The 24,174-nt window shown below is 37.0% G+C and overlaps 1 protein-coding gene across 3 annotated transcripts; it reads right to left on the bottom strand.

The window, feature by feature from the left end:
- Positions 1-874: 874 nt before the first annotated feature.
- Positions 875-24,005, bottom strand: LOC101897145 (proton channel OtopLc). 3 transcript variants are annotated; one of them, XM_005176079.4, is made up of 8 exons: positions 23,469-24,005; positions 5,433-5,888; positions 5,251-5,361; positions 2,779-2,996; positions 2,093-2,700; positions 1,687-2,032; positions 1,528-1,626; positions 875-1,461 (listed from the first exon to the last, which is right to left on the bottom strand). In XM_005176079.4, exons 1-8 carry the CDS (start codon positions 23,525-23,527, stop codon positions 1,043-1,045), a joined length of 2,316 nt encoding a protein of 771 aa, XP_005176136.2. In that variant the 5' UTR covers positions 23,528-24,005; the 3' UTR covers positions 875-1,042. The 3 variants fall into 3 exon arrangements, with proteins under 3 accessions (XP_005176136.2, XP_005176133.2, XP_019894682.1); XM_005176076.4 differs by lacking the exon at positions 23,469-24,005 and adding an exon at positions 16,563-16,759; XM_020039123.2 differs by lacking the exon at positions 23,469-24,005 and adding an exon at positions 6,204-6,358.
- Between the last annotated feature and the right edge of the window lie 169 nt (positions 24,006-24,174).

Raw genomic sequence — 24,174 nt, 5'->3', positions numbered from 1 at the left:
TCTTGGGTGGCGCGTGCTGAGTGCAATGGTGCTGAGTCCTGTTGGAATGTCCAAAGTCGGCGGCCAAAATGTTTGCGTGCCCAAGGCTTTAATACACCTTTCAGAATATTTTCGATATAATATTCGGCATTTATTCTGTTGCCACGGCCGATTAATACGAGCGGTGACTGACCATTGGCTGTTATGGCGGCCATCACCATGGCCGGTGCTTGAGTTCTGGTGGCCAACCGCAGCTGACCTCTTTGGCAAGTAAACACGATCATTTTGTTTGTATACAAACTGCTGGACAACAAATACTTTCTTATCGGAGAAAATTAAATTTGGCAGTTCACCACTTTCGGTCAAGTGAAGCTATTTTGAGTCTATTTTCTTTCTGTTGCAGTGTAAGTTCTTCCACTTTTTGGAATTTCAATGGCTTCACCCCGAGCTCATTTTTCAATATTTGCCGAATGGAATATTGCGATATGTTCAGCTCACGAGCCATTTTGCGACGCGGGTTTCGACAAAGTCGCTTCTTTAATTTTCAAACCATTTCTGCCGATGTTGCTGTTTTCTACCAGTACCACGGTAACGAGCGATGGTACGCGACACAAAAGATTTGTTCACATTTTAATGCTGGAATTCCATCACGAATAACTTATTTTTCTGGAAAATTCTCACCAAAATGTCGGACCAGTGGCTTAGAAATGACAGCATTCTGAAATTGGTAGCAGTTTTTTCATCTCACCCTGTATACCTAAAAGAATACCTATATGTCAGAGCCGCACTCGAATCCTGCCGTAGTTTTCCTTTATAATTTGACATTAAAGTGTCATGCCAAGCTGCTTAAACGAGGACAAAGTTCCATTGTATAATCCGAATTGTGAGATTAGTATTTATATTTTCCAAATTGTTTTTTTTATTTATTTTTTAATAATTTAACAACTTATGCCTATGAAAAGTAACACTTTAACTAATTTAAAATACTGTATTATTCTACCATAGAAATATTTATAATACAAATTATTTATAACAAAACAAAAAATAAACTACTATCATTAATTTAATGTGCTTTGGCCTTGTATGTGATTTTCCATACTTCAAAGAGACATATTGTCGAATGGAATCGATAGAATATAGCCAAAGGCATTGAAACATGTGTTATAATGGTCCAAGCCCAGGCACCGTAGAATTCCAAATGGGTTTGACGAAACACTGCCCGACCCTTGATGAGCGTGTTTACAAACCATATCGCCATATTGGCTACCAAGAGGAATGTGATAATTTCTCGACCCGGTTTGCGACGAATCTGTTTTGAGCCTTTACAACGACGATGACTGGCGTGAAGGATGAACATTGTTTGCAGGGCCGTTTGTAATATATTAAAAACTTCGGCAATAATGCCCTCAACACGATCCGGCACTGTGTCCCATTCGGAGAAGTAGCTGCCCAATATGCTGAACATGCCGTAGAGGTAGGCTCCTGAGAGGAATTAAAATGAAATTGTAAATCTTTTTTCATGGCTTAATTTTAAAAATATACTCTAACCTGTTTGGGCCACCACAAGCAGTAGATTATCCAATTCCATGGAATGATGTTCATCACTGGTATCCTTGATATATTTCAAGTCCCGCATCAGTATCATGCCTAGAAGATGAAAGTGAGTTGTATTTGATATAATACGTTTTGTTTCGAATTCAAATATACCTGTAATAATTGCCGCTGCGCACAAGAAATATATGGCCGTTTCCCATAACGTAACTTCTTGTGTGGCAACCAATTCGTAACCCGGTTGCATGTACAGTACAAAATACATAATCATTGATATAATGGTCATGACAATGATCAAAATACCAAAGAAGAGACCTCTATGTGATTGGGAGCAGTCTACCGAGAAATGATGAGCAGGCTTTTGATGTACCGGCTTTACGGAGTTTTTCCGCGATTTATCAATATCTGGTATAGATTTTACGGTTTTCCACATTTCATATAAAATAACCGCACATATCAGGGAATATTCAATGGTGCAGGGGAAGAGGAAGGGGGACAATTTCTGTGAAAAAGCAGAGAATTTAAAGAGAGTGGACATAGGGTTAAAAGTATAATTTCTTACCTGCACCAATGCTCCCATAATGGTGGTACGAGAACAACCATGAGCCGCTGCTGTTGCCGCCTCGGTGGTGGTGGCCGCAGCCGCTGTAACATTTTGCAGAACATGACCTACAACTGCTGCAATGGTACTATTTTTGGCATTCTCCCCAATATGTTTGGTATGATGCAGTGATGCATTTACTGCCGTCCAATCGACGCCACCATGTGAACCGCTCATAGCATCATGATCGGAACCCTCTTCGTGATGACCAATATGGAATATTTCATGTTTGGTCTCTTCCACCAAAACATACAACCATTCACACAAGTTGGTGGCCACCATGTGCATCAAACCAAAGCGCGAGAACACCTTATGCCGCGCCATATCCAAATAGGTTGTATTCAAGAAAATAAATTGTACCTGGGCTATACACAAGACCATGCGACACAGGGGCGTTATGGCCACAAATACATCCCGACATCCGGCGTGGCCATTCAGTTCGAAAAATTGACCAAATTCCAAACCTGAATAGACCATGGTACCAATGGCAAATGCTATGGCACCCACTCTCAAATAGAAACTACCGAAATGTGTGACTTTGTGTTTTAAATGCACATTGTTGCGTTCGTCTGCAATAAGGAAATAGAGAGGGATTTTAAATCCTCTTATTATCTGCAAGGATTTTGATTCTTTTGTTGAATACTTACGATAATTTTTCAGGGCATTGATAAGGGTACGATTCCGAAACGCTGAGATATACAAAAATGTAACAAAAACTATGCTAAGCACATAGAGATAAACATAGAATCCCTGATAGACATAGGTGGGAATTTGTTCCGTAATAACCTCCGTTATTGGTAGACAAACACCCAGTAGGACCAAAACTTTACAATAGGTGGCTGAAAGAGCTGCACTTATGGCATCACTGAAATTAAATTAAAGATAAAATGCGTATTAAGGGATAGGTATTAGCCCCGGGGGTGAGTGAGATAAATATCTTGGAATCTTGGATCTCTTATAAGACGATTGATCAATAAGCAATCAACCTAAATATCCCTATGGTTAGGAAGTCGTCGGCCTTATAAAATAACAGAGTCAAGGTGAAAATACATAAAACACTTTTTTGACTGGCTTAAGTCATCGGCTGGCTTCTTCGGAAAAGAACAAAGGAGCGTAGGGACAAAATCAAACTAAGTCGGTCTTATAAAACAATAGAATTAAGGTGACTGGCTAAAGTCATCGGCTGGCTTCTTCGGAAAAGGACAAAGGAGCGTAGGGACAAAATCAAACTAAGTCAACCAAAACTCCTTTGTTCCTCTACGAAGAAGCCAGCCGATAGCTAAAATGAGTCAAAAAAGCGTTTAATGTATTCCAACCTTCAGTTGCACTGCTGCTTACGGCTGGAGTAGTCCTCATGGAAAGGAGACTAAGGAAATAACATGCTGCGTCAGGGAAAAATGATAAAAATGAAGGAAGAGATAGCGACTCCTCTCATAAAAGACGGAAGAAGAAATAGGTGGTTTATATAAGTTTGACATAAGAGGAAGCTAAGTGGTTTTTAGAGATGCTTATGAAGAAGTCCAGACTAGCCGCTACTAACAGAGAAAGTCAGCCGAATGCAACAGGGAGACTGTATTCGGAAGATGTTAAGGTCTTCCCTAAAACTCATGCAGGCTCAACATGTTGACACCAAAAAGAAAGTCCGGGGCTTGAAGAAATAAGTGGTGGACATAACATCCGAATTGAAGAACGAGCGGATGGGACGTGAAACAGCGGTAGAAGACATGAGGAAAAAGGAAGGTGAAATCAAGGTAAAAGAGTTTGCTTTGATATCACACAAAAATGGAAAAGAAAGTGCCTTTAAACTTGTCACGAATCTAAAAGAGAAAATCAAGAATGCTCTGTGTGTAGCCGAGGGAACTAAGAACGAATTATTAGCGGCTAAACAGGCAGACCACAAGAGCACGGATTTGAATGCAATAGTCAGACAACTTATTGATGACTTGTTTAGCTCAAAGAGAGCACGACTTGTGGCTGAAACCGAGTACGACTTGAGGCTGAAACAGGGGGTCATGAGTTCGCTGCGAAAATAACAGTTGGAGTAGAAGAGCGCATTACTGAAGTTGAAGTACTTGGGGAAGAGACAGAAACAAGTCTTGAAGACTTGAAAAAAACTACCGTCAACCACTCAAGAATCTAGGTGGCAAAAAAAGCAAAATGTAATACACATGGCGAACGAAAAGGACAGAGGCGAACGAAAAGGACGCCAAAGAGGTGATGGCGAAAAAGGATGGCTATCTCTGATGTTGGAGTAATAAGTTGCTTGAGGAAGCATAAGTTCTCAGGAAAATCAAAGAGATGCAGCTAGAAAAAAGCAAGCGACAGGAAATTATAAGCGTTTGCAACGCTGGAACGATAAGTTGTCCAAGATCTGTCCAAGATGGCGCTTTCTGAGAAATATCACACCATTGGCTGCAGAAAGAAGACGACATATGAAGAGAATTCAGTCTGGAAATTGAAGCCGGAAGACAAAGGAGGTGAGACCTACACAAAAGACTGATCCGAGCATGTTTACGGAACATGTTTAGTGAACCTAGTGTGGAAGAGATATTTTTTTCTGGTTAACAGAGATCTTTTTAATACAGGTCACATATAAAAAGAAAAGAAAATGTTCTGACCTTCGAGTCATTAGAGGTAAATAATAGAGAATTTTACTTTTTTACATCACGTACCACCAAATGGCACAACAAATAGGGTGCACAAGGTACGAAATTGAACCATAAGCGTTGTCATATTGGTCAAACCATTTCTCCTCTATTATATATGATATCTCGAGAAAAATGCATTCTGTGGGAATAGAAATTCGCGCGGACATTCATTATTTGGTTATATCTAAAGAAACCAGGATGTCTTGCCTTTAGAGTTCGGTACTATTCTGCAAAAGGAACGATCGGAACTAGATCCAACTGTGTAGTTCATCCACTTCCTTTTCTATCTCTCAGAGAACGATGCAAATAATAAGAACTTCTAAAGTGAAAGATTCCACTGAATTGTATCCAATCGAAACTATTTGAATCGAAGGAACTGTATTCAGGAACTTGTTTCTTTTGAGAAAAGTAAGGAAAAAGGCCGATCCGCTTCGTGAACTAAATTGCCCTCGCTCTACTTTTCTTACTTACTTTCCCTGCCGTCGATTTTTCTCCTTCTGCTGTTTGGCCTGGAAACTCTTCGCTCCTCCGGTGTCGCCCTGTATGGTTATTGTACTGCCCGTCACGGTTCCATTAATGGTGCTGTAATTAAAAACACCAACTATATATTACTTTATTCCTTTCAAAATGCACTTCCCATTTCAACTACTTACCCAGCATGTGCAGATTTTTTCCGTGCAAATATACCACCACCCCCATGCTCCTTACGACCACCCAATATTTCTTGCAGCAGCACCGAAGGTCTTCGCGAAACTTGCAGGGTGTGGGGTAACGATGAATATGAAGCCTCATCTCTGTGCATATCATGGCTGTTGTGGTTGTTGGCTGGCAGAAGGGCCTGTCGCGCATTATTGGTTTCCATTAATTCTAAATTTGTCTGAGATTTGGCCAGCGGAGATATGGGATGTGTCATGACGGGTATGTTATGATGACCACATGAATCACACGGACTGCGGGCAGAGTAACGTACCAAAGGACCAGCGCCACTTGTGGGTGAAGATGGTGGTGACGGCGATGCTGTTGAGGGTGTGAACTTGGAGAATGAGGCTGATTTCTTGGGCGGCTTGATGGTGATAAACTCACTGCTGTCGCTTTGAGATATTTGACTACTACAAGGGTGGAGAGAGAGAAAAGTTCAATTATTTTCTTCAAATCGTAGTTCAATATTTTTATTGAATATTCTTTTTTTATTATTGGCTTTTCACTTGTGATAATTTTTAATTATTTAATGATTTTAGTTCTATAATATCCATTATACAATTTGAGGTTATGTTGTGCATTTAAATTGTATTTCCAATTGTGTATATTTTATTTCCACCAAATATCCTTATTTATTTATTTATTATTATTATTATTTGCTTTTCCTTTGTAATATTTTTTTTTTAATTATTTATTGTTTTATCCCCAGTTTGACAATTTCATACCGTTAACTTTAAAGTTTAGCCAAAAACTAATTTGAGTTTTTCGCTTCGCAATTTCCTGTGAATTTCTCTGAATTTGAATTACATTTCTTGTGATTTATTTGTGTTGTTGTAGTTGTGTGTTATTTGTATTTGGGATTTGATTGATTGTCCAACATTTGGTGACATGATGTGATTGATATGTAATTGCTTATATAAATAGTCTACCATGGTGTACCGTCTTTTTTCTGGGGATTATCATTTAATTAGCGAATGTGCACTCAGAAAAATATTGTGGTAGTTTTACAAAAGTTCAAAGAAAAGTTTTCCCCTGGAGTCATGCAGACTCATAATGTAGAGCCCAAAAAGGAAGTCGGTGGCTTGAAGAAATAAGTGGTTGACATAACATCCAAATTGGGAAACAAGCGGATGGAACGCGAAATAGCGGTAGTGGACATGAGGAAGCGGACCTGAGGAAAAAGAAAGGCGAAATCAAGCTAATAGAGGTTGCCTTGATATCGCAAAAAAATGGAAAAAATACCTTGAAACTTGCCAGGAATTCAAAAGAGAAAATCAAGAATGCTCTGTGAGTAGCCGAGGAAACTAAGGATGAATTATTAGCGGCTAACCAGGCAGAACGCAATGGCAAGGATTTGAAGTAGCAGTAGTCAGACAACTTACTAATGATTTGTCTGGCTCAAGGGAGCACGACTTCCGGCTGAAACCGAGCATGATTTGCGGCTGAAATATAGCGTGATGAGTTCGCTTTTCAGACTTTCAAAAATTTATATATTATTCAAGTTTTCCATTTTCGGGAAGAATAATAGGAAGAAGTTCACCAAAGTTACACCAAAAAGTTTTGAAAATCATTCAGTTTGAAGGATATTAGTAGACAGGATATTAGTAAAACCATTTTTATGTCCAAAACTATTTTAATGTCTCCATATGTAAATCCTAGAAACCAACAGTGCCATCCATATCAATTTTCAGGCATTTAGTTTTTTTCGTACAATTAAAGTACGGGTTTTCAAAATAATCTTCATATCTCTATCTCAGATACAAACAGTGAACCTGATATCAAATATCAGCTCTTTCATTTCCCCCATTACCAAATTAAGTAAAATTCAATACAATATTTAAAACCAGCTCCTTCTTTCAACTACAGCCTTATTGTTTTTGGCATCCATATCAAATTTCAGGTTTTTAGATCTATTCCTTCATTTAAAACACTACCAAAAACATTTCCATATCTCAATCCCAGATTCCAAAAGAGACTTCTATCTCAAATTTCGGAGTTCAATAAAAATAAAAACTATCCCTTGTGCAACATATCAAGATTCTAGTTTCAGCCGCATCGTTTGGGCGTTGATTCTTAGTCAGTCAGTTATTTCACTACTCTTTAATATTTACAGGGTGAGATAAAAAAACTGCAACAAAGTCAAACGTCATATTTTTTTTTAAATTTTATTGAATAAAACAAAAAACATCCGAAATAGCATCAAATTTTGGAATAAGTTTAGACTTGTTCGAATTGGTCACTTTTGGCACGAATTATGGCTTTAAACGACCGATGAAACCGTCACACGATGCCCGAATGTTGCTCTGCGGTATTTTGGACCATTTCCGGCGAAGCGCTTGCTTTCCAAAATACTCCAGACACAATAGTCTAACGGATTGGTATCCGAAGATTTTGATGGCCATTGTGCGCTGGAAATGAAGAGAGGAACCTCTTTTTGTAAGCATTCTTGAGTGGCGTGTGCTGAGTCCTATTGGATGTTCAAGGTCTGCGGCCAAAAGGGTTGCGTGCCCAAGGCTTTAGTACACCCTCCATTATATTTTCCGATAATATTTGGCATTTATTCTGATGTCACGGTCGATTCATACGAGGGGAGAGCGACCATCGTCTGTTATGGCGGCCCACACCACCACCATGGCCGGCGCTTAAGTTCTGGTGGCCAACCAAATGTGCACATCTTCAGCTAACATCTTTGGCAAGTAACAATCATTTTGTTTGTTTACAAACTGCTGGACAACGAATGTTTTCTCATCGGAGAAAACCAAATTCGGCAGTTCACCACTTTCGGGCAAGCGAAGCAACTCTTTAGCCCTTTTGAGTCTATTTTCTTTCTGTGGCGGTGTAAAATCTTGCACTTTTTGGAATTCCAATGGCTTTACCCCGAGCTCATTTTTGAATGGAATATTGCGATATGTTCAGCTCAGCGGCCATTGCGACGCGGGTTTCGATTAAGTCGCTTCTTTACTTTTTGGACCATTTCTGCTAATGTTGCTGTTTTCTTCCGTCCACTTCCTTGACGTCGAGCTACGCTACCAGTATCACGGTAACGAGCGATGGTACGATACACAAAAGATTAATACACATTCAAATGCTGGAGTGCTCTAACGATAGCCACTTGTGGTTTTCCAGTCAAATATAAGGAAATCAAACTATCACGCTTGATAAGTCAAAAATTTGATACGCGGAAGTACTAGAGTGGTCGCTCAATCCTACCTTCATACAAAATTCGAAATTGATAGTGAGCGATGTGTAAAATTTGAAGACAATTTGACTCTTATTTCACCACTTTTAGGAGGTGTATTTGAAGGTATCGGCCGATATTGTTAATTTTAAGCCTGACCTAACACTGACGCAAATATTAAAATGTATTTAAAAAAAATCTGATAATCCCTTCTCTTTCTATGATCCCTCTATGGGATACTCCTTTCGAGATATATTGTGCGCATACGAGACGAAGACGGACAACATTTATAAAATGGATTATACCGATGAGGTCCGTTATTGCCATATCAAATAACATATATCTACAAGACTGAGGGTATAAAACTTTTTTTTGCAGTGTATGAAAAACTCGATATCTAGATGGACATGTTTAAGGTTCAATTACATTTAATTATAATTTTTGAACACAGAAACTTATCAGTAATTCAAGGTGAATGATGTGTCACGTTTTTTTTTTAATCGACAAAAAATGTCAATAATTTTACAAAAACAAATCAAAGAAAATAGAAAATAAACCAAATGGCGAACATCAGTTATTTATTCAAAACACAATCGCTTGAAATAAGTTATGGAATTTATACATCTCCTCAAAACACTTTTTTCACAAAAATCCCTAATCAAACCACCTTAATATTTCTAAAAACTACAAAAATGTTCAAAACCAACCTGAATTACGTGTCATGCGTTAAAGTCGCCGTGACAGTCTTTTGGGAGGATTTTACAGTTTAAATATAATGAGATGATTAGATAAATATTACACGAAACTTACAAGTGATATCATCATTAAAATGCGATATATCGCAAACTATCAATGTGAGGATAGAGGTGTTTATTAACTGACTCTTTGCATGTGTGAGTGTGTGTCGGCAAGTTCTTGTGTCTACACAATGTCTGGGAGAATTAACATGTAATTAAGGGAATTATAAGTCTTTAACACCTTATGAATAGTTACACTTACAGCGGTGAATAGGTGTATTGATGTGGAACTTTCCGACATTTTAAGACAGTATACAAATATAACATAATTAATTGAACGGTAAACAACGTGCACTTTTGGCGGAGATTCCAAGAAAAATGCTTTAAAACCAATTAATTAAAATTTAAATTTCGTAGAATTTATTATGTTTTATTTAACAAAAAAATTATTATATTTGTTAATAAATATTCCACACGGAAAACATATATTCGAAACTAGGATGTCACTGATCTGATAGAAGTTATTTTTATACCCTCCACCATACTATGGAGGGTATATTAACTTTGTCATTCCGTTTGTAACTCCTCGAAATACTCATGTCAGACCCAACAAAGTATATATATTCTTGATCAGCGTAAAATTCTAAGTCGATTTAGCGATGTCCGTCTGTCTGTCCGTCTGTCTGTCTGTCTGTCTGTCTGTCCGTCTGTCCGTCTGTCTGTCTGTCTGTTGTAATCACGCTATCTTTCGAATAAATTGAGATAGATGGCTAAAATTTTGCACACATGTTTATTTTTCCAGTAGGCAGGTTAAGTTCGTAAATGGCCCATGTAGGTCCACGTTTTCATATAGCTCCCATATAACGGTACCTCCGGATATTCGGTATTTTGATGATTTTAGCGACGTTATTCACCGGAATTGTTTCAAATTTGGTATTTGAAGTTCCAAATGGATACTACACCCTAAGATAGAAAATTGTCTGTGCAAGTCTATGTCTTCGTATAGCCCCCATATAACGGTACCTCCCGATATTCGGTATTTTGATGATTTTAGCGACATTATTCACGGGAATTGTTTCAAATCTGGTATTTGAAGTTCCAAATGGATACTACACCCTAAGACAGAAAATTGTCTTTGCAGGTCCACGTCTTCGTATAGCCCCAATATAACGGTACCTCCCTATATTCGGTATTTTGATGATTTTAGCGACATTATTCACTGGAATTGTTTCAAATTTGGTATTTTAAGTTCCAAATGGATACTACACCCTAAGACTGAAAATTGTCTGTGTAGGTCCACGTCTTCGTATAGCCCCCATATAACGGCACCTCGCTATGTTCGGTATTTTGATGATTTTAGCGACATTATTAACCGGAATTGTTTCAAATTTGGTATTTGAAGTTCGTTATGGGAACTACAGTCTGTGACAGAAAATTGTCGGTGCGGGTCCAGTTTCGAATTTGAATATGGTAATGGCTTATGACAAACAATGCATATGTATGTCCACGTCGTATTGACCCCAAAATAACGGCTTCGGTATTTTTAAAATTTGAACAGAATTTTTTAAGGATTTTATTTTTTGAAGATTTCCAAATTCGTTGTAAATGGTGGAGGGTATTAAAAGTTCGGCCCGGCCGAACTTACTGCTTTTTAACTTGTTTGAGTTTGGTTTGCGAAAACCTTCTGGTGTTCTATGAGAAGACCTTTTTGTGTCCTACAAGAAGACCTTCTCGTTTTCTAGAAGAAGAACTTCCCGTCTTCTACAAGAAAACCTTCTCGCCTTCTACAAGAAGACCTCTTCGTCGTCTAGAAGGAGACCTTCAAGTCTTCTACAAGAAGACCTTCAAGTCTTCTACAAGAAGACCTTCACGTCTTCTATGTGAAGACCACCTTCACGTCTTCTATGTGAAGACCACCTTCACGTCTTCTATGTGAAGACCACCTTCACGTCTTCTATGTGAAGACCACCTAAGAGAGGACCTTCTCTTCTTCTATGAGAAGACCTTCTGTTCGTCTATAATTTGACCTTCTAGTCATCTATAAGAAGACGTTCTGGTCTTCTATTAGAAGACCTTCTGCTCTGCTATGAGAATACCTTCTGGTTTTTTATGAGAAGACCTTCTGGTCTGCAAGGACAAGACCTTCTGCTCTGGTATGAGAAGACCTTGAGTAATACCTTTCGAGTTTTATGAGAAGACCCTTTCGTCTTCTAGGAGAAGATCTTCTGTTCTTCTGTGAGAAGACCTCCTCGTCTTCTACAAGAAGACCTTTTCGTCTTCTACAAGAGGACCTCCTCGCCTTCTATAAGAAGACCTTCTCGTTTTCTAAGAGAAGACCTTCTCGTCTTCTATGAGAAGACCTTCTCATCTTCTACAAAAAGACCTTCTGGTCGTCTATGGGAAGACCTTCTGGTCGTCTATGAGAAGACCTTCTGGTCGTCCAGAAGACTTTCTGGTCGTCCATGCGGAGACCTTCTGGTCGTCTATGAAAAGATCTTCTGGTCGTCTATGAGAAGACCTTGAGGCCGTCTATGAAAAGAACTTCTGGTCGCCTATGAGAAGACCTTCTGGTCGTCTATGAGAAGACCTTCTGGTCGTCTATAAGAAGACCTTGAGGCCGTCTATGAAAAGACCTAATGGTCGTCTATGAGGAGACCTTCTGGTCGTCTATGAGAAGACCTAATGGTCGTCTATGAGGAGACCTTCTGGTCTTCTGTGAGGAGACCTTCTGGTCTTCTATGAGAAGACCTTCTGGTCTTCTATGAAAAGACCTTCTGGTCTTCTATGAGAAGACCTTCTGGTCTTCTATGAGAAGACCTTCTGGTCTTCTATGAGAAGACCTTCTGGTCTTCTATGAGAAGACCTTCTGGTCTTCTATGAGAAGACCTTCTGGTCTTCTATGAGAAGACCTTCTGGTCTTCTATGAGAAGACCTTCTGGTCTTCTATGAGAAGACCTTCTGGTCTTCTATGAGAAGACCTTCTGGTCTGCTATGAGCAGTCCTTCTGGTCTTCTATGATAAGTCCTTCTGGTCTTCTATGAGAAGACCCTTTGGTCTTCTATGAGAAAACTTCTGGTCTTCTATGATAAGACCTTCTGGGTCTTCTATGAGAAGACTTCCTCGTCATCTATTATAAGACCTTCTCGTCTTTAGGAGTAGACCTTCTCATCTTCTTATTTGGTCTTCTATGAGAAGACCCTTTGTCTTCTATGAGAAGATCCTTTGGTCTTCTATGATAAGACTTTCTGGTCTTCTATGAGAAGATCCTTTGGTCTTCTATGAGAAGAACCTTTTATCCTCTATGAGAACATCTTCTTCTCTTCAACGACAGGAGAGGGTGTATCCTGACTCTACCGAGAAATGTATGCGAAATACTAATTTCTTTTCTTTTTTCTTAACGTCATTCCATTTTCGTAGAAAAAAAAAAACAAATTTTCACCATTTCGATACCGTTTTGTTTGGTCTTCAATGAAAAATAAACACAGACAGCGCAACAGGTTTGTGGCGTGTGCGACAAGTGTTAAATGAATTCATAATCAGTGATTGATGGCAGAGGAAACAATTTGGGCAAACATCAGGTAACAATTCTATTGAAAATATGAAAATTAGGTTTGAATGTGTGACGGACACATAACTAAATGGACTTTAGGTTACTACTGCATTTTTCTGGTTTGGATTGGGCAATGCGATAAAATGTTATCATTTGAGAGTACTTTTAAATGACATAAATGAAAAAATAAAAATGTTCAAATTTAGTTTTTGTCCATAGACAAAGTGCAACACACTGCCATGTCAGTTTTCGCCAATAACTGAATTTGAAAAAAAAAGTTCTCGGATTAGCGGAATGTCAATGTGTTTTACAATCAAATTACAATGGAAGTAGATTTGACCGACTGACAGATTTCCAGTTGTAGTGCTGTTGTTTTTTTTTTTTTTTTGGTTCTAAACAACACTTGTGTAATTGGTTCTGCCAAAGATGGCAGTGGCAGACAGTAGCTGGCGAGCGATACCATTTTGAGTTCGTTGTTGTTTTTGTCGTTTCGAATCACGTTTCATCAATAAAAATAATACGATTTAGAGATTAACACTAGAGTACCAGTTGTTTTTGTTGGTGCATTGATTTCGCGCTTTATATTATTTACTTTATGCTAGACATTGTTAATTATTTTCAAATAGAACAGGCACCGCAGCTTGCACCTTCTCTACCACCTGCTTTGTTATCAATTGTTTCGTGTGGCGATAAAAAAAGGAACACTGTTATCATCATCAACGGAGAGTAACTTTGCCGATCGTACGCCTTAAAAATTATTTTGTATTTACTGTGGCGACATTGTCGCCATACCGTCGAAATCAAGTCGTCGCACTTAACCGATTTGCAGAATTCAATCATGACCTTGGTTAAAAAAAGCAAAGTACATTTATCATAAAAAATTAATATGACCGAATAGTCTCGATTTTATAAAATACACAATGTGTTTGGAATTTTAAGTTATTTCGGCAGGAGGGTGTCATTTGGCGACAGTACTCACAGGTTCAAAGGTGTGTTGAATATTCAACTATTAAAAATTTTAAACGGAATTAAAGATAAATGTTTACCTTTTATGGGGGAGTTATAGGAATGAGTGAACCAGTATTTTGTATTTTTGATTCTGATATATGTTGTATTCAAATAATACGATATGCCTAGTTTTTGTAAAATGTTTGAATTTTTGAAAGATTGAACCCTTTTAACTCTTGCCCTAACAGTTTTACCCTTCTTAGGAGAGATACTTGACAAACATTTGGGCCGCATCATCTATAAGGCTGAATACAGGATGGGATAAAAAAAGCTGCTACAAAGTCAAATGCCATAATTTTTACATATTTTTAAATTTTATTAAATGAAAGCAAAAAATTTCGGAAATAGCATCAAATTTTAGAATAAGTTTAGATTTGTTGGAATTGATCAACTTTGGCACGAATTATGACCTTCAAACGGGCAATGAAACCCGAATGTTGCTCTGCGATATTGTGGCCCATTTTTTAGTGCCAACCTTGCTTTCGAAAATACTCCAGACACAATAGTCTATCGGATTGGTATCCGAAGATTTTGATGGCCATTGTGAGCTGGAAATGAAGCGAGGAACCTCATTTTGTAACCATTCTTGGGTGGCGCGTGCTGATTCCTGTTGGAATGTCCAAGGTCTGCAGCCAAAATGTTTGCGTACGTTGCGTGGCTTTAATACACCCTCCAGAATATTTTCGCGATAATAATCGGCATTTATTCTGATGCCACGGTCGATTAATACAAGCGGAGAGCGACCATCGGCTGTTATGACGGCCCACACCATCACCATGACCGGCGCTTGAGCTGGTGTGCTGGTGGCCAACCGAACGTGCACATTTTCAGCTGACCTCTTTGGCAAGTAGACACAATCATTTTGTTTGTTTACAAACCGCTGGACAACGAATGTTTTCTCATCGGAGAAAACCAAATTCACCACTTTCGGCCAAGCGAAGAAAATCTTTAGCTCTTTTGAGTCTAGTTTCTTTCTGTTGCGGTGTAAGTCCTTGCACTTTTTGAAATTTCAATGGCTTTACCCCGAGTCATTTTTCAATATTTGCCAAATGGAATATTTCGATATGTTCAGCTCACGAGCCATTTTTCGGCCACTGCGACGCGGTTTCGAACCATTTCTGCAGATGTTGCTGTTTTCTGACGTCCACTTCCTTGACGTCGGGCTACGATACCTGTATCACGGAAACGATCTATGGTACGAGACACAAAATATTTATTCACATTTAAATGCAGGAATGCTCTAACGATAGCCACTTGTGGTTTTCCAGCCAAATATAAAGAAATCACACTATGACGCTTGAATTCCATCACGAATAACTTTTTCTGGAAAATTCTCACCAAAATACTTTTGTACGCTTGTAACTTTGTGGTATCAGAATAAATGCCGAATATTATGGCGAAAATATTCTGGAGGGTGTATTGAAGCATTGCGCACTCAAACATTTTGGCCGCAGACCTTGGACATTCCAACAGGACTCAGCACCATCGCACTCACCACGCGCCTCCCAAGAATGGTTACAAAATGAGGTTTCTCGCTGGTCACCAAAATTTTTGGATAGAAATCCATTAAACTATTGTGTCTGGAGTTTTTTTAAAGCAAGGTTGGCACTAAAAAATACCAACGTGTCGATCACCTCAAGAAAGCGCTTCGCCGGAAATGGGCCAAAATATCGCAGAGCAACATTCGGGCAGCGTGTGACGGTTTCATTGGCCGTTTGAATGCCATAATTCGAGTCAAATGTGACCAATTTGAACAAATCTAAACTTATTCTAAAATTTGATGCCATTTCCGACATTTTTTGCTTTCATTCAATATAATTAAAAAAAATGTAAAATTTATGTCCTTTGAATTTGTTGCAGTTTTTTTTATCTCACACTGTATAGTTATCAGAAATATTGCCAAATTTCAATAAATCTGAATCCAAAAATTTAAAAAAATGTGGAAGGGTGGGGAACTTATGCCATCTATTTAGGTTACATTGCGATGTTAAAAAATTAAAACGCCGATACAATTTTTTTTTGCTCTACTTTCATGTTGTCCCTGATTTGGCCTGTAATTATTAAAAAAAATATTTTGTAGCACAGTGTACTTTTTATTATTATTTCTATAGGACTGGAAAATATAGAATTCTGATATTAAAAATTTTCCTTTAATTTATATTTTTTATTTACTCATTAAATACAATTTCACTCATTGTTTTTTGACGAAGATTTTATCTGTGGTAAATAAAACGTTTTGTTGTTAATATTTGTCTTAACTGGATTCATTATCACGTCCGTGAATAGCTTTCACATGAATCATTTGAAATCAAAACTTTTATATGGTGTATAATCTTTTTTTTTTTGGGGCTGATACGATATTTCAAGTGATTTATTGTTTTATAAATTTCAAAACACATCAGACGTCATAATTGCTAGACAGGTTTGGATCAGTTTTTTATGGGCCCATAAATGCCATATTATGAGCAATCTTCATAAATTTTCAAAGGCAAACATTTAAATGCTTATTTGACACATTATAAACTGAAGTGGTATATAAATTATTTTTTTCGTAGTTTTTATTTATTTTTTTTTAATATAGTTTTTTTTTTTAATATATTCCATCACACACTTTGCTTTACCGCCACCATCGCCCCGCACATCATAGCTGTATTGAACTTTTTGTTTTAGCTTCCACAGCGTGAACGGCTCATCGCTTAAATCCACCGACATTTTACTTAAATTTTTCAAAGACATCTTAAGTCTCTGATCACCGCTTACGAACTGAAAATTAATTGCCAATTCCGAATATTCACACATTTAATATTAATACCGAACAACTTCTTGTCAAAGTTTGTTTGTTTTTTCGAAATACAAACAAACGAAAACGACAAGAAAATAGTTCACTCCCGTCATAAATAACATCTCATTTTATCTCTCGATGAGAATGCGAATATCTCAGTTTACTATAAATTTTAGCACTTTTCTTTCCATTGTAGCGATCATTGCGATTCTGGGTTTTTTTCTCGACCCGTTCGCTGGTTGGCAGTTTCTGACTTTTGTTTGTTTTCCTTGCTTGGGAAATGTGTCTGGCAATTGTTTTGAATTCGTGAAGATCATCGTCATTTGTGGACATTGGTGACAAGCGTGTTGTTGTACTTGTGGTTACTTTTGTTGCCGTTGCTGTTGTTGTTGTCACTTGTTATTAGATTTGGTTAATTTATTAACATTTTCACAAATGTAACAATAAGTGTGGATGTCGGTCACAAAGGAACTAAATGACGACATATACAGTGGAAAAGGAAATTGAACTTACAATTTTTTTATAGAATTTTAAATAGCAAAGGTTTTCAATAGGGGTCTAGTATTTGGTAAATGTCCACATTTAGCGGTAAATCACAATTTTCGCTATTTTGATGTTTCAAATCCAATATTCAACAGAGGTAGCTTTAATTTGGCAACTTGGTCTCTCATTTATAGAAGTCTACGATTTGGTCCATTTTTCACATTTTGCCAAACTTTGATCTGTTACCAAGATTTTCTAAGGTTTTTTTAAGAACTTCTAGATAAAAATTTAAATTTTGTTTTAAAAATCAATTTCGTTGCATTAGTAAAAAGACCTATTTACCGAATATAAGGATTTCTTAAGAATATTTTTTTCGGAAAAATAGTGTATGTTTAAAGATTGATTTTTTCTCTCGAGACTATTAAAAACTTTATGCTACGGATTTTGAAGAACTTCCTGCTAAAAGAGTTATATGTTTTTCAATAATTTCTTATGGGAAGATATTCATTCCCAAAGAACTGGGTTGCTTTTTAAGACAAAAGTTTCGGTACCAACATGATGCTTCTTTTCTTTAGAAAAAACTTCTTTTAATACTCTCAGCCATATGATAGGGGCAAGAGAGGGTATATATTATTTGATACGGCCAAAACGTATCCCATTGAAATAATGGTTTTATTTTTTTACACCAAATCCGTTTCAGGACATTTGGAGTCGATCCAGTGTCCGTCCGTCTGACTGTCTGGCTGGTGCGCACGATAACTCTCGAAGGGAGTATCCGATTTGGTTCAAACTTGATACATCGTAATATTATTATCAAACTTAGATCGAGTTCGGAGATGGACAATATCGGCCCACTCCTTCTGGTACCTCCCCCAAAAAAGGTCGAAAATTTTCGAAAAATATATTTTACTGCACAGAAAGAGAAAGGATGGTCTGATATTGCTTCAACTTTGCGAAACCTAACATGTGCATCAGTGCTAGGTCAGATGCGAAAACATCCTCATCAAATTACACACATCACAATATTTTTATTAACCCAAGGTCTGGTGTAAAGGTGAGGTCCACTTCTTCTGATACCTCCGCCACAAAAGGGTCAATAGTTTAAATATCCGTGAAGCTCATAAAATGCAAAATTAACATCCGATTCCATTTAAACTTGGCACATTTCAATATTTATGTCAACACAAGATCTGTTATAAAGATGGCAGAGATTGGACCATTCGTTCTGTTACCTCTCCCAGAAAGGGCCTACGTTTTGAATAACAAAAACAATTATAAAGTCCGAAATAAGCATCCCACTTTCTTCATATTGTACACATCAGATTATTTTTATTTATGCACACATCAGAATATTTTTATTAACCCAAGGTATGTTGCGAATATCGAACATATCGATCCACTCCTTCTGGTGCCTCCCCCATGAAGGGTCAAAATTTTGAATATCCATAAAGCTCATAAAACGCGAAATTAACATCCGATTCCATTCAGACTTGACACATCTCAATATTCCTATCAACACAAGATCTGTTATAAAGATGGTAAAGATCGAACCATTGCTTCTGGTAACTCTACCACAAAGGTTCAAATTTTGACTAAACAAAACGATTATAAAATCAGAAATAAACATCCTGTTCTCTTCATTTTTCACACATCCCATTATTTTTACTCACACAAGATCTGCTGTGAAGATGGGATATGTCGGTTCACTCCATCTGGTACTTCCCCCACAAAGGGTCAACATTTTGAATATCCATGAAGCTCATAAAACGCGAAATTAACATCCGATTCCATTCAGACTTGGTACATCTTAATATTTCCATCAATACAAGATCTGTTACAAAGGTGGTAGAGACCGGACCATTCCTTCTGGTACCTCCCCCACAAAGGGTAAAAGTTTTGAACAACTAAAACGATTATAAAATTTGAAATAAGCATCCAGTTCTCTTTATATTTCACACATCCCATTATTTCTACTAACACAAGATCTGCTCTTAAAATGGGATATATCGGTTCACACCTTCTGGTACATCCTACGCAAAGGGTGAAATTTTTGAAAATCCATGAAGCGTATTAATCGCGGTATTAACTTCCGATTTCATTCAGTCTTGGTACATCTCAATATTTCCATTAACACAATATCTGTTATAAAGATTGTAGAGATCGGACCATTTCGATGCAACTTTCGGTCGAAGAAAGCGAAATAAGCATCCGAATCTTTTTAAATTTCACACAGACAAACATTTTTACTAACACAAGATCTGTTGTGAAGATGATATATATTTGCGAACCGCTTCTGGTACCTTACCCACAAAGGGTCACAATTTTCATTACTTTTATCTGTCATAACTACCGAAACAAGACAGCGATTCTTTAACATTTCCTATATCTAAATATATCTCTCTTTGCCAGAAACCTGAGATAAATGTAGAATTTATGATTTCGTATAAAATTGGATATAAATGTTCGATTTTCTGATTTCCAATATTTTTATCTCTATAAGATGAAGTATGAAAATGTAATACTTAGGTCTCCTATATCTGGTCCTCACACACATTTTAACATTTTCTAAAAATTAATACATATCTCATATAAAGTAAAGGAAGTAACCTATATAGTCCAATCCTAGCACGTCGCAATATTTACATCATTTTGGTTTTAGTCCGCTACGAAAGGAAAAAATATTGACCCATTTCTTCGGCACCTACATAGAGGGTCTACAACTTGAATAATCATAACACAAGTCAAAATATATTAAAGTAATCGAACATTGGCTGAGGGTATACATCTGTCGGCAAAACCGACTGATACTTTCTAATTTCTTCAAAAAAAATGAGAGATAAGATTTTTCCATGGTAAAGTTTTATGTTCTATAGAAAAAGCCTTCTCAGATTTAGTACTTGGTGGGAATTTTTAGTTTTTTTAAGAAAATTTGTCCCTAATTAAATTTTCAATAAAAGTGTAACCAATTCGACACTTTAAGCCGAACCAAAATTTCTGCAACTTATTATTACTTCCTCAAAGAAGAAAAAATAAAAACACCTCCATTGCAAGATGTACAAACAATTGCAACAATAAATTCTATAAACAAAAGAACAACAAAGTCTAGCAATTACAAAATAGTCGACTTTCAGTACCGTCATAAACAAGAAAAAACATTTATAAGGCAAAAGCAAATAGGAACAATATGCCAATCGATTAAATATTTACATATTGATTCCGGCTGTTTTTAATACCATTTATCGGAACATATTTCTGTTTAATCAAATAATCACGTGTGAGACGATGCTATTTTTGTAGTATATTTATTATTTTATTATTATATCTCAATGGTTATTTTTAGCTTGGAAATAATTAACACCTTTTGTATCGAGCAAATATTTGAATTAAAAAGAGATAAATTTATTTTTGTGGGTATTTAAATTTAAAATTGAATTGTTATAGTGTTGAGCGTGTTCCTCCATAATTAAGGAAATTGCGTATTGTACTAGAATTGAGAGAGAAGAGAAAATAACACTTTTTTCAAGTTTTTCTTCGATGTGCAAAAATATTCTAATTTTAGTCTTTTGTGCGATTCATATTTTACAGCTACGAAAAAAATAATAGCACTACCTCTATTAAAGAATATATTTCAAAATGCTTCAAACCAAAAAAGACCATTTGAAGATAACATTTTCTCTTCAATGAGAAGACAATTTTATCTTCAACGAGAGGACCTTATTCTCTTCAGTGAGAAGACCTTTTGGTCTTCAATGAAAATTTCTTTCAGTCCTTAATTCATTTTTAAAGAGATGATTTGTTGGGCTTCAAAGAGAAAATATTTTGGTATTTAATGAGAAAACCTTTTGCACTTCTAACAAAAGAGGGCCCTCTTCCCCCCTTGGAGTAGAAATCTTGGGAGGCCACTTGATCTTCTAAAATAAGTACGGTTGCTCTTCTAAAAAAGGTCTGTTGGTCATCTTAAAGAAGACATTTTTGTCCCTGATGAGAATTAATTTTTCAGTTCCTCGGGAAGAGTTTTTGGTCTTTGGTAGGAAGACTCTTTGATCTCTGTGAGAAGACCTTTTGTTCTTCAATGAGACTACCTTTTGGCGTTCCATAAGAAGACTTTTTGGGTTTTTCTGAGAAGACTTTCTGATATTTTTATGAGAAGACTTTCTGAACTCCTATGTTCTTCAAAAGGAACACCTTTGGTCATCAATGAGAAGACCTTTGGGTCTTCTGTGAGGAGACTTTTTGATCTTCTGGGAGAAGACTTGTTGGTTCTCAATGAGAAGACGTTTTGGTCTTCTATGAGAAGACTTTTCAGTCTTTTGGGATAAGACTTGTTTGTATTCTAAAAAAAGATTTTCTGATCTTCTATGTTCTTTAATGAGAACAGATTTTGGTCTTCAATAAGAACACCCTTTGGTATTCAATGAGAAGACCTTTGGGGATTCTGTGAGAAGACTTTTGGATCTTCTGTAAAAAGAATTGTTGGTTTTCTGTGAAAAGCACTTTCTGGCTTCTATGAGAAGACCTTCTGGCCTTCTATTATAAGACCTAATGTCCTTCTATGAGAAAACCTTCTGGCCTTCTGAGTAGACTTTCTGGTCTTCTGTGCGAAGACTTTCTGGCCTTCTGTGAGAAGACCTGTGAGAAGACCTTCTGGTCTTCTGTGAGAAGACCTTCTCTGGTCTTTTGGGAGAAGACCTTCTCTGGTCTTTTGTGAGAAGACCTTCTGGCCATCTATGAGAAGACCTTCTGGCCATCTATGAGAAGACCTTCTGGCCATCTATGAGAAGACCTTCTGGCCATCTATGAGAAGACCTTCTGGCCATCTATGAGAAGACCTTTTGGCCATCTATGAGAAGACCTTCTGGCCATCTATGAGAAGATCTTCTGACCTTCTATAGGAAGACTTTTCTGGCCTTCTATGAGAAGACCTTCTGGCCTTCTATGAGAAGACCTTCCGTTCTTCTACGAGAAGACTTTCTGCTCTTCTACGAGAAGACCTTCCGCTCTTCTACGAGAAGACCTTCTGCTCTTCTACGAGAAGAACTTCCGCTCTTCTACGAGAAGACCTTCTGCTCTTCTACGAGAAAACCTTCTGGTCTTCTATGAGGAAAACTTCTGGCCTTCTATGAGAAGACCTTCTGGCCATCTCTTATCAGAGAAGTCTATTTGGGTTTCTATGAGAAGACCTTTAGTAGTTTTCTGTGAGAAGATCTTTTGGCCTTCTATGAGAAGACCTTGTCCTCTTGGTGTTCTGTGAGATGATGCTATTGGTCTTTTGTGAGAAGACTTTTTGTCTTCTTGAGAGATTTATGAGAGATCTTTGAGTACTCTATGAGAAGTCTTATTGTAAAAATGTCTGTCCGATTGCAATTTCATTGGGCGCCAAATGTGAGATATTAGCCCAACTAGGATAGATTTTGCCAGATACGAAATAGGTAGGAAACGTTTGGTAAAAAATATTTTCAAATATAGATTTAGCTTCCAAATATATGTGTTTTATTTGATTTAATATTTAAGTCCTTAATGCCCTATAAACACAAATACCCCTAAACACACAAATTCCATAACAAAGATATTCAGCACAGTATCTGATACAACCTAGAAATAAATGTTCCTAGTTCTGTCGAGATCGGTACTGATTTCGATATAGCTCCCATGTATATCCTCGTCCGATTTTAAGTTTATTGTACCTCAAATGTGGGCTCGTCCGACTTTAGATTTTTTTACTCGTTTTATATACTATATTATTCCTCGGTCTTCTATAATAAGGTATTTCGTTCTCCTACAAAGACTTCTCCATTATAATGCCTCTCTTCTCCCATAATTTACGTATTGGGTAATATGCAGATCCACGATTGACCAGGTAAAACATTGTCGTACTCCAGCCATTGGAATTGTGGTTGGGGCATTTTTTAATTTCTTTATTTCCCTGTTGTAGGTGCAACTTTGCAGCCTTTCTAAATATTTTAATATATATTATTTATTTTAATTAAAAATTATTTTTAAACAATTTTCAAGTATCAATTAATATTTTTAGCAACACTGAGTATTCAACACGGCGCAAATCGAGACCATTCAAATCAATTCGTTTGCATTTTCTTTGATGTTGGTGAGAGATAACTTTTCATTTAATTTCCACTTAAACACAACAAATTGCTGCTAATAATTCACTTGTCATAGGTGTGCGAAATTGTTGTTGCAATTGTTTTGCTGGTGTCAGATTGGGCGTTTGGTTGGTTGTTGGTTGTTACACTTTACCTGAAGGTTACGTTAGGCATTTTTTCATATTTCACTGATACACGTTGAGAATTGAACATTTATTTTTCGAAGTGAACCGAATTGAAATTGAAATGTTGATGGTTCTTTGGTTCTTATTTGTTGATGCACTTTTGTTAGGTTTTCGTTGTAACAATTCTGTTGTTTTATTTTGGAACGACTTGTGCCTATTTACGTTTACGACGATGGTATGTATTAATTTGCCATTTTTATTTTCTTAACTATGACAATTTATATGTTAGTAAATTATATCACATGTATACGAACGAACGCACACACACACACTCGCACAACATATTCCGAAATCCGCCCGCCAATCGCGGCCCGTTAAATGCTACACGCCGTCGCTTGTCTTGTCTAGAACTGACTCAATATTTTCAAAGATGTTGACTTAAAGCCTATAAAGTAAAACCGTTTAATACATTTCTCGCGTTGTCTTGAGTTGTTTCTATTTTATTTTTCGTTAATTTTTTGTGAACATTTCACTTGGCGTTCTTAACGTTTCACCAGTGTGTACTGTTCGGCAGTCATTTGTTGGGGCTTGGTTGGGGATCGATGGCAGGTATCCACATACAGACATACGTACGTGCACATACGTACTATCGACAGCAATGATCTTATCGCTGTTTGTTTTAAATGTTTAAACACAGATATTAAACAAATATAAATACCTGTATACTAACGAGAT

The sequence above is a fragment of the Musca domestica genome, unplaced genomic scaffold (assembly GCF_030504385.1).
Source record: "Musca domestica strain aabys unplaced genomic scaffold, Musca_domestica.polishedcontigs.V.1.1 104, whole genome shotgun sequence".
NCBI classification, from domain to species: Eukaryota; Metazoa; Arthropoda; class Insecta; order Diptera; family Muscidae; genus Musca; species Musca domestica.
This window is presented reverse-complemented; position numbering and strand designations above follow the sequence as displayed.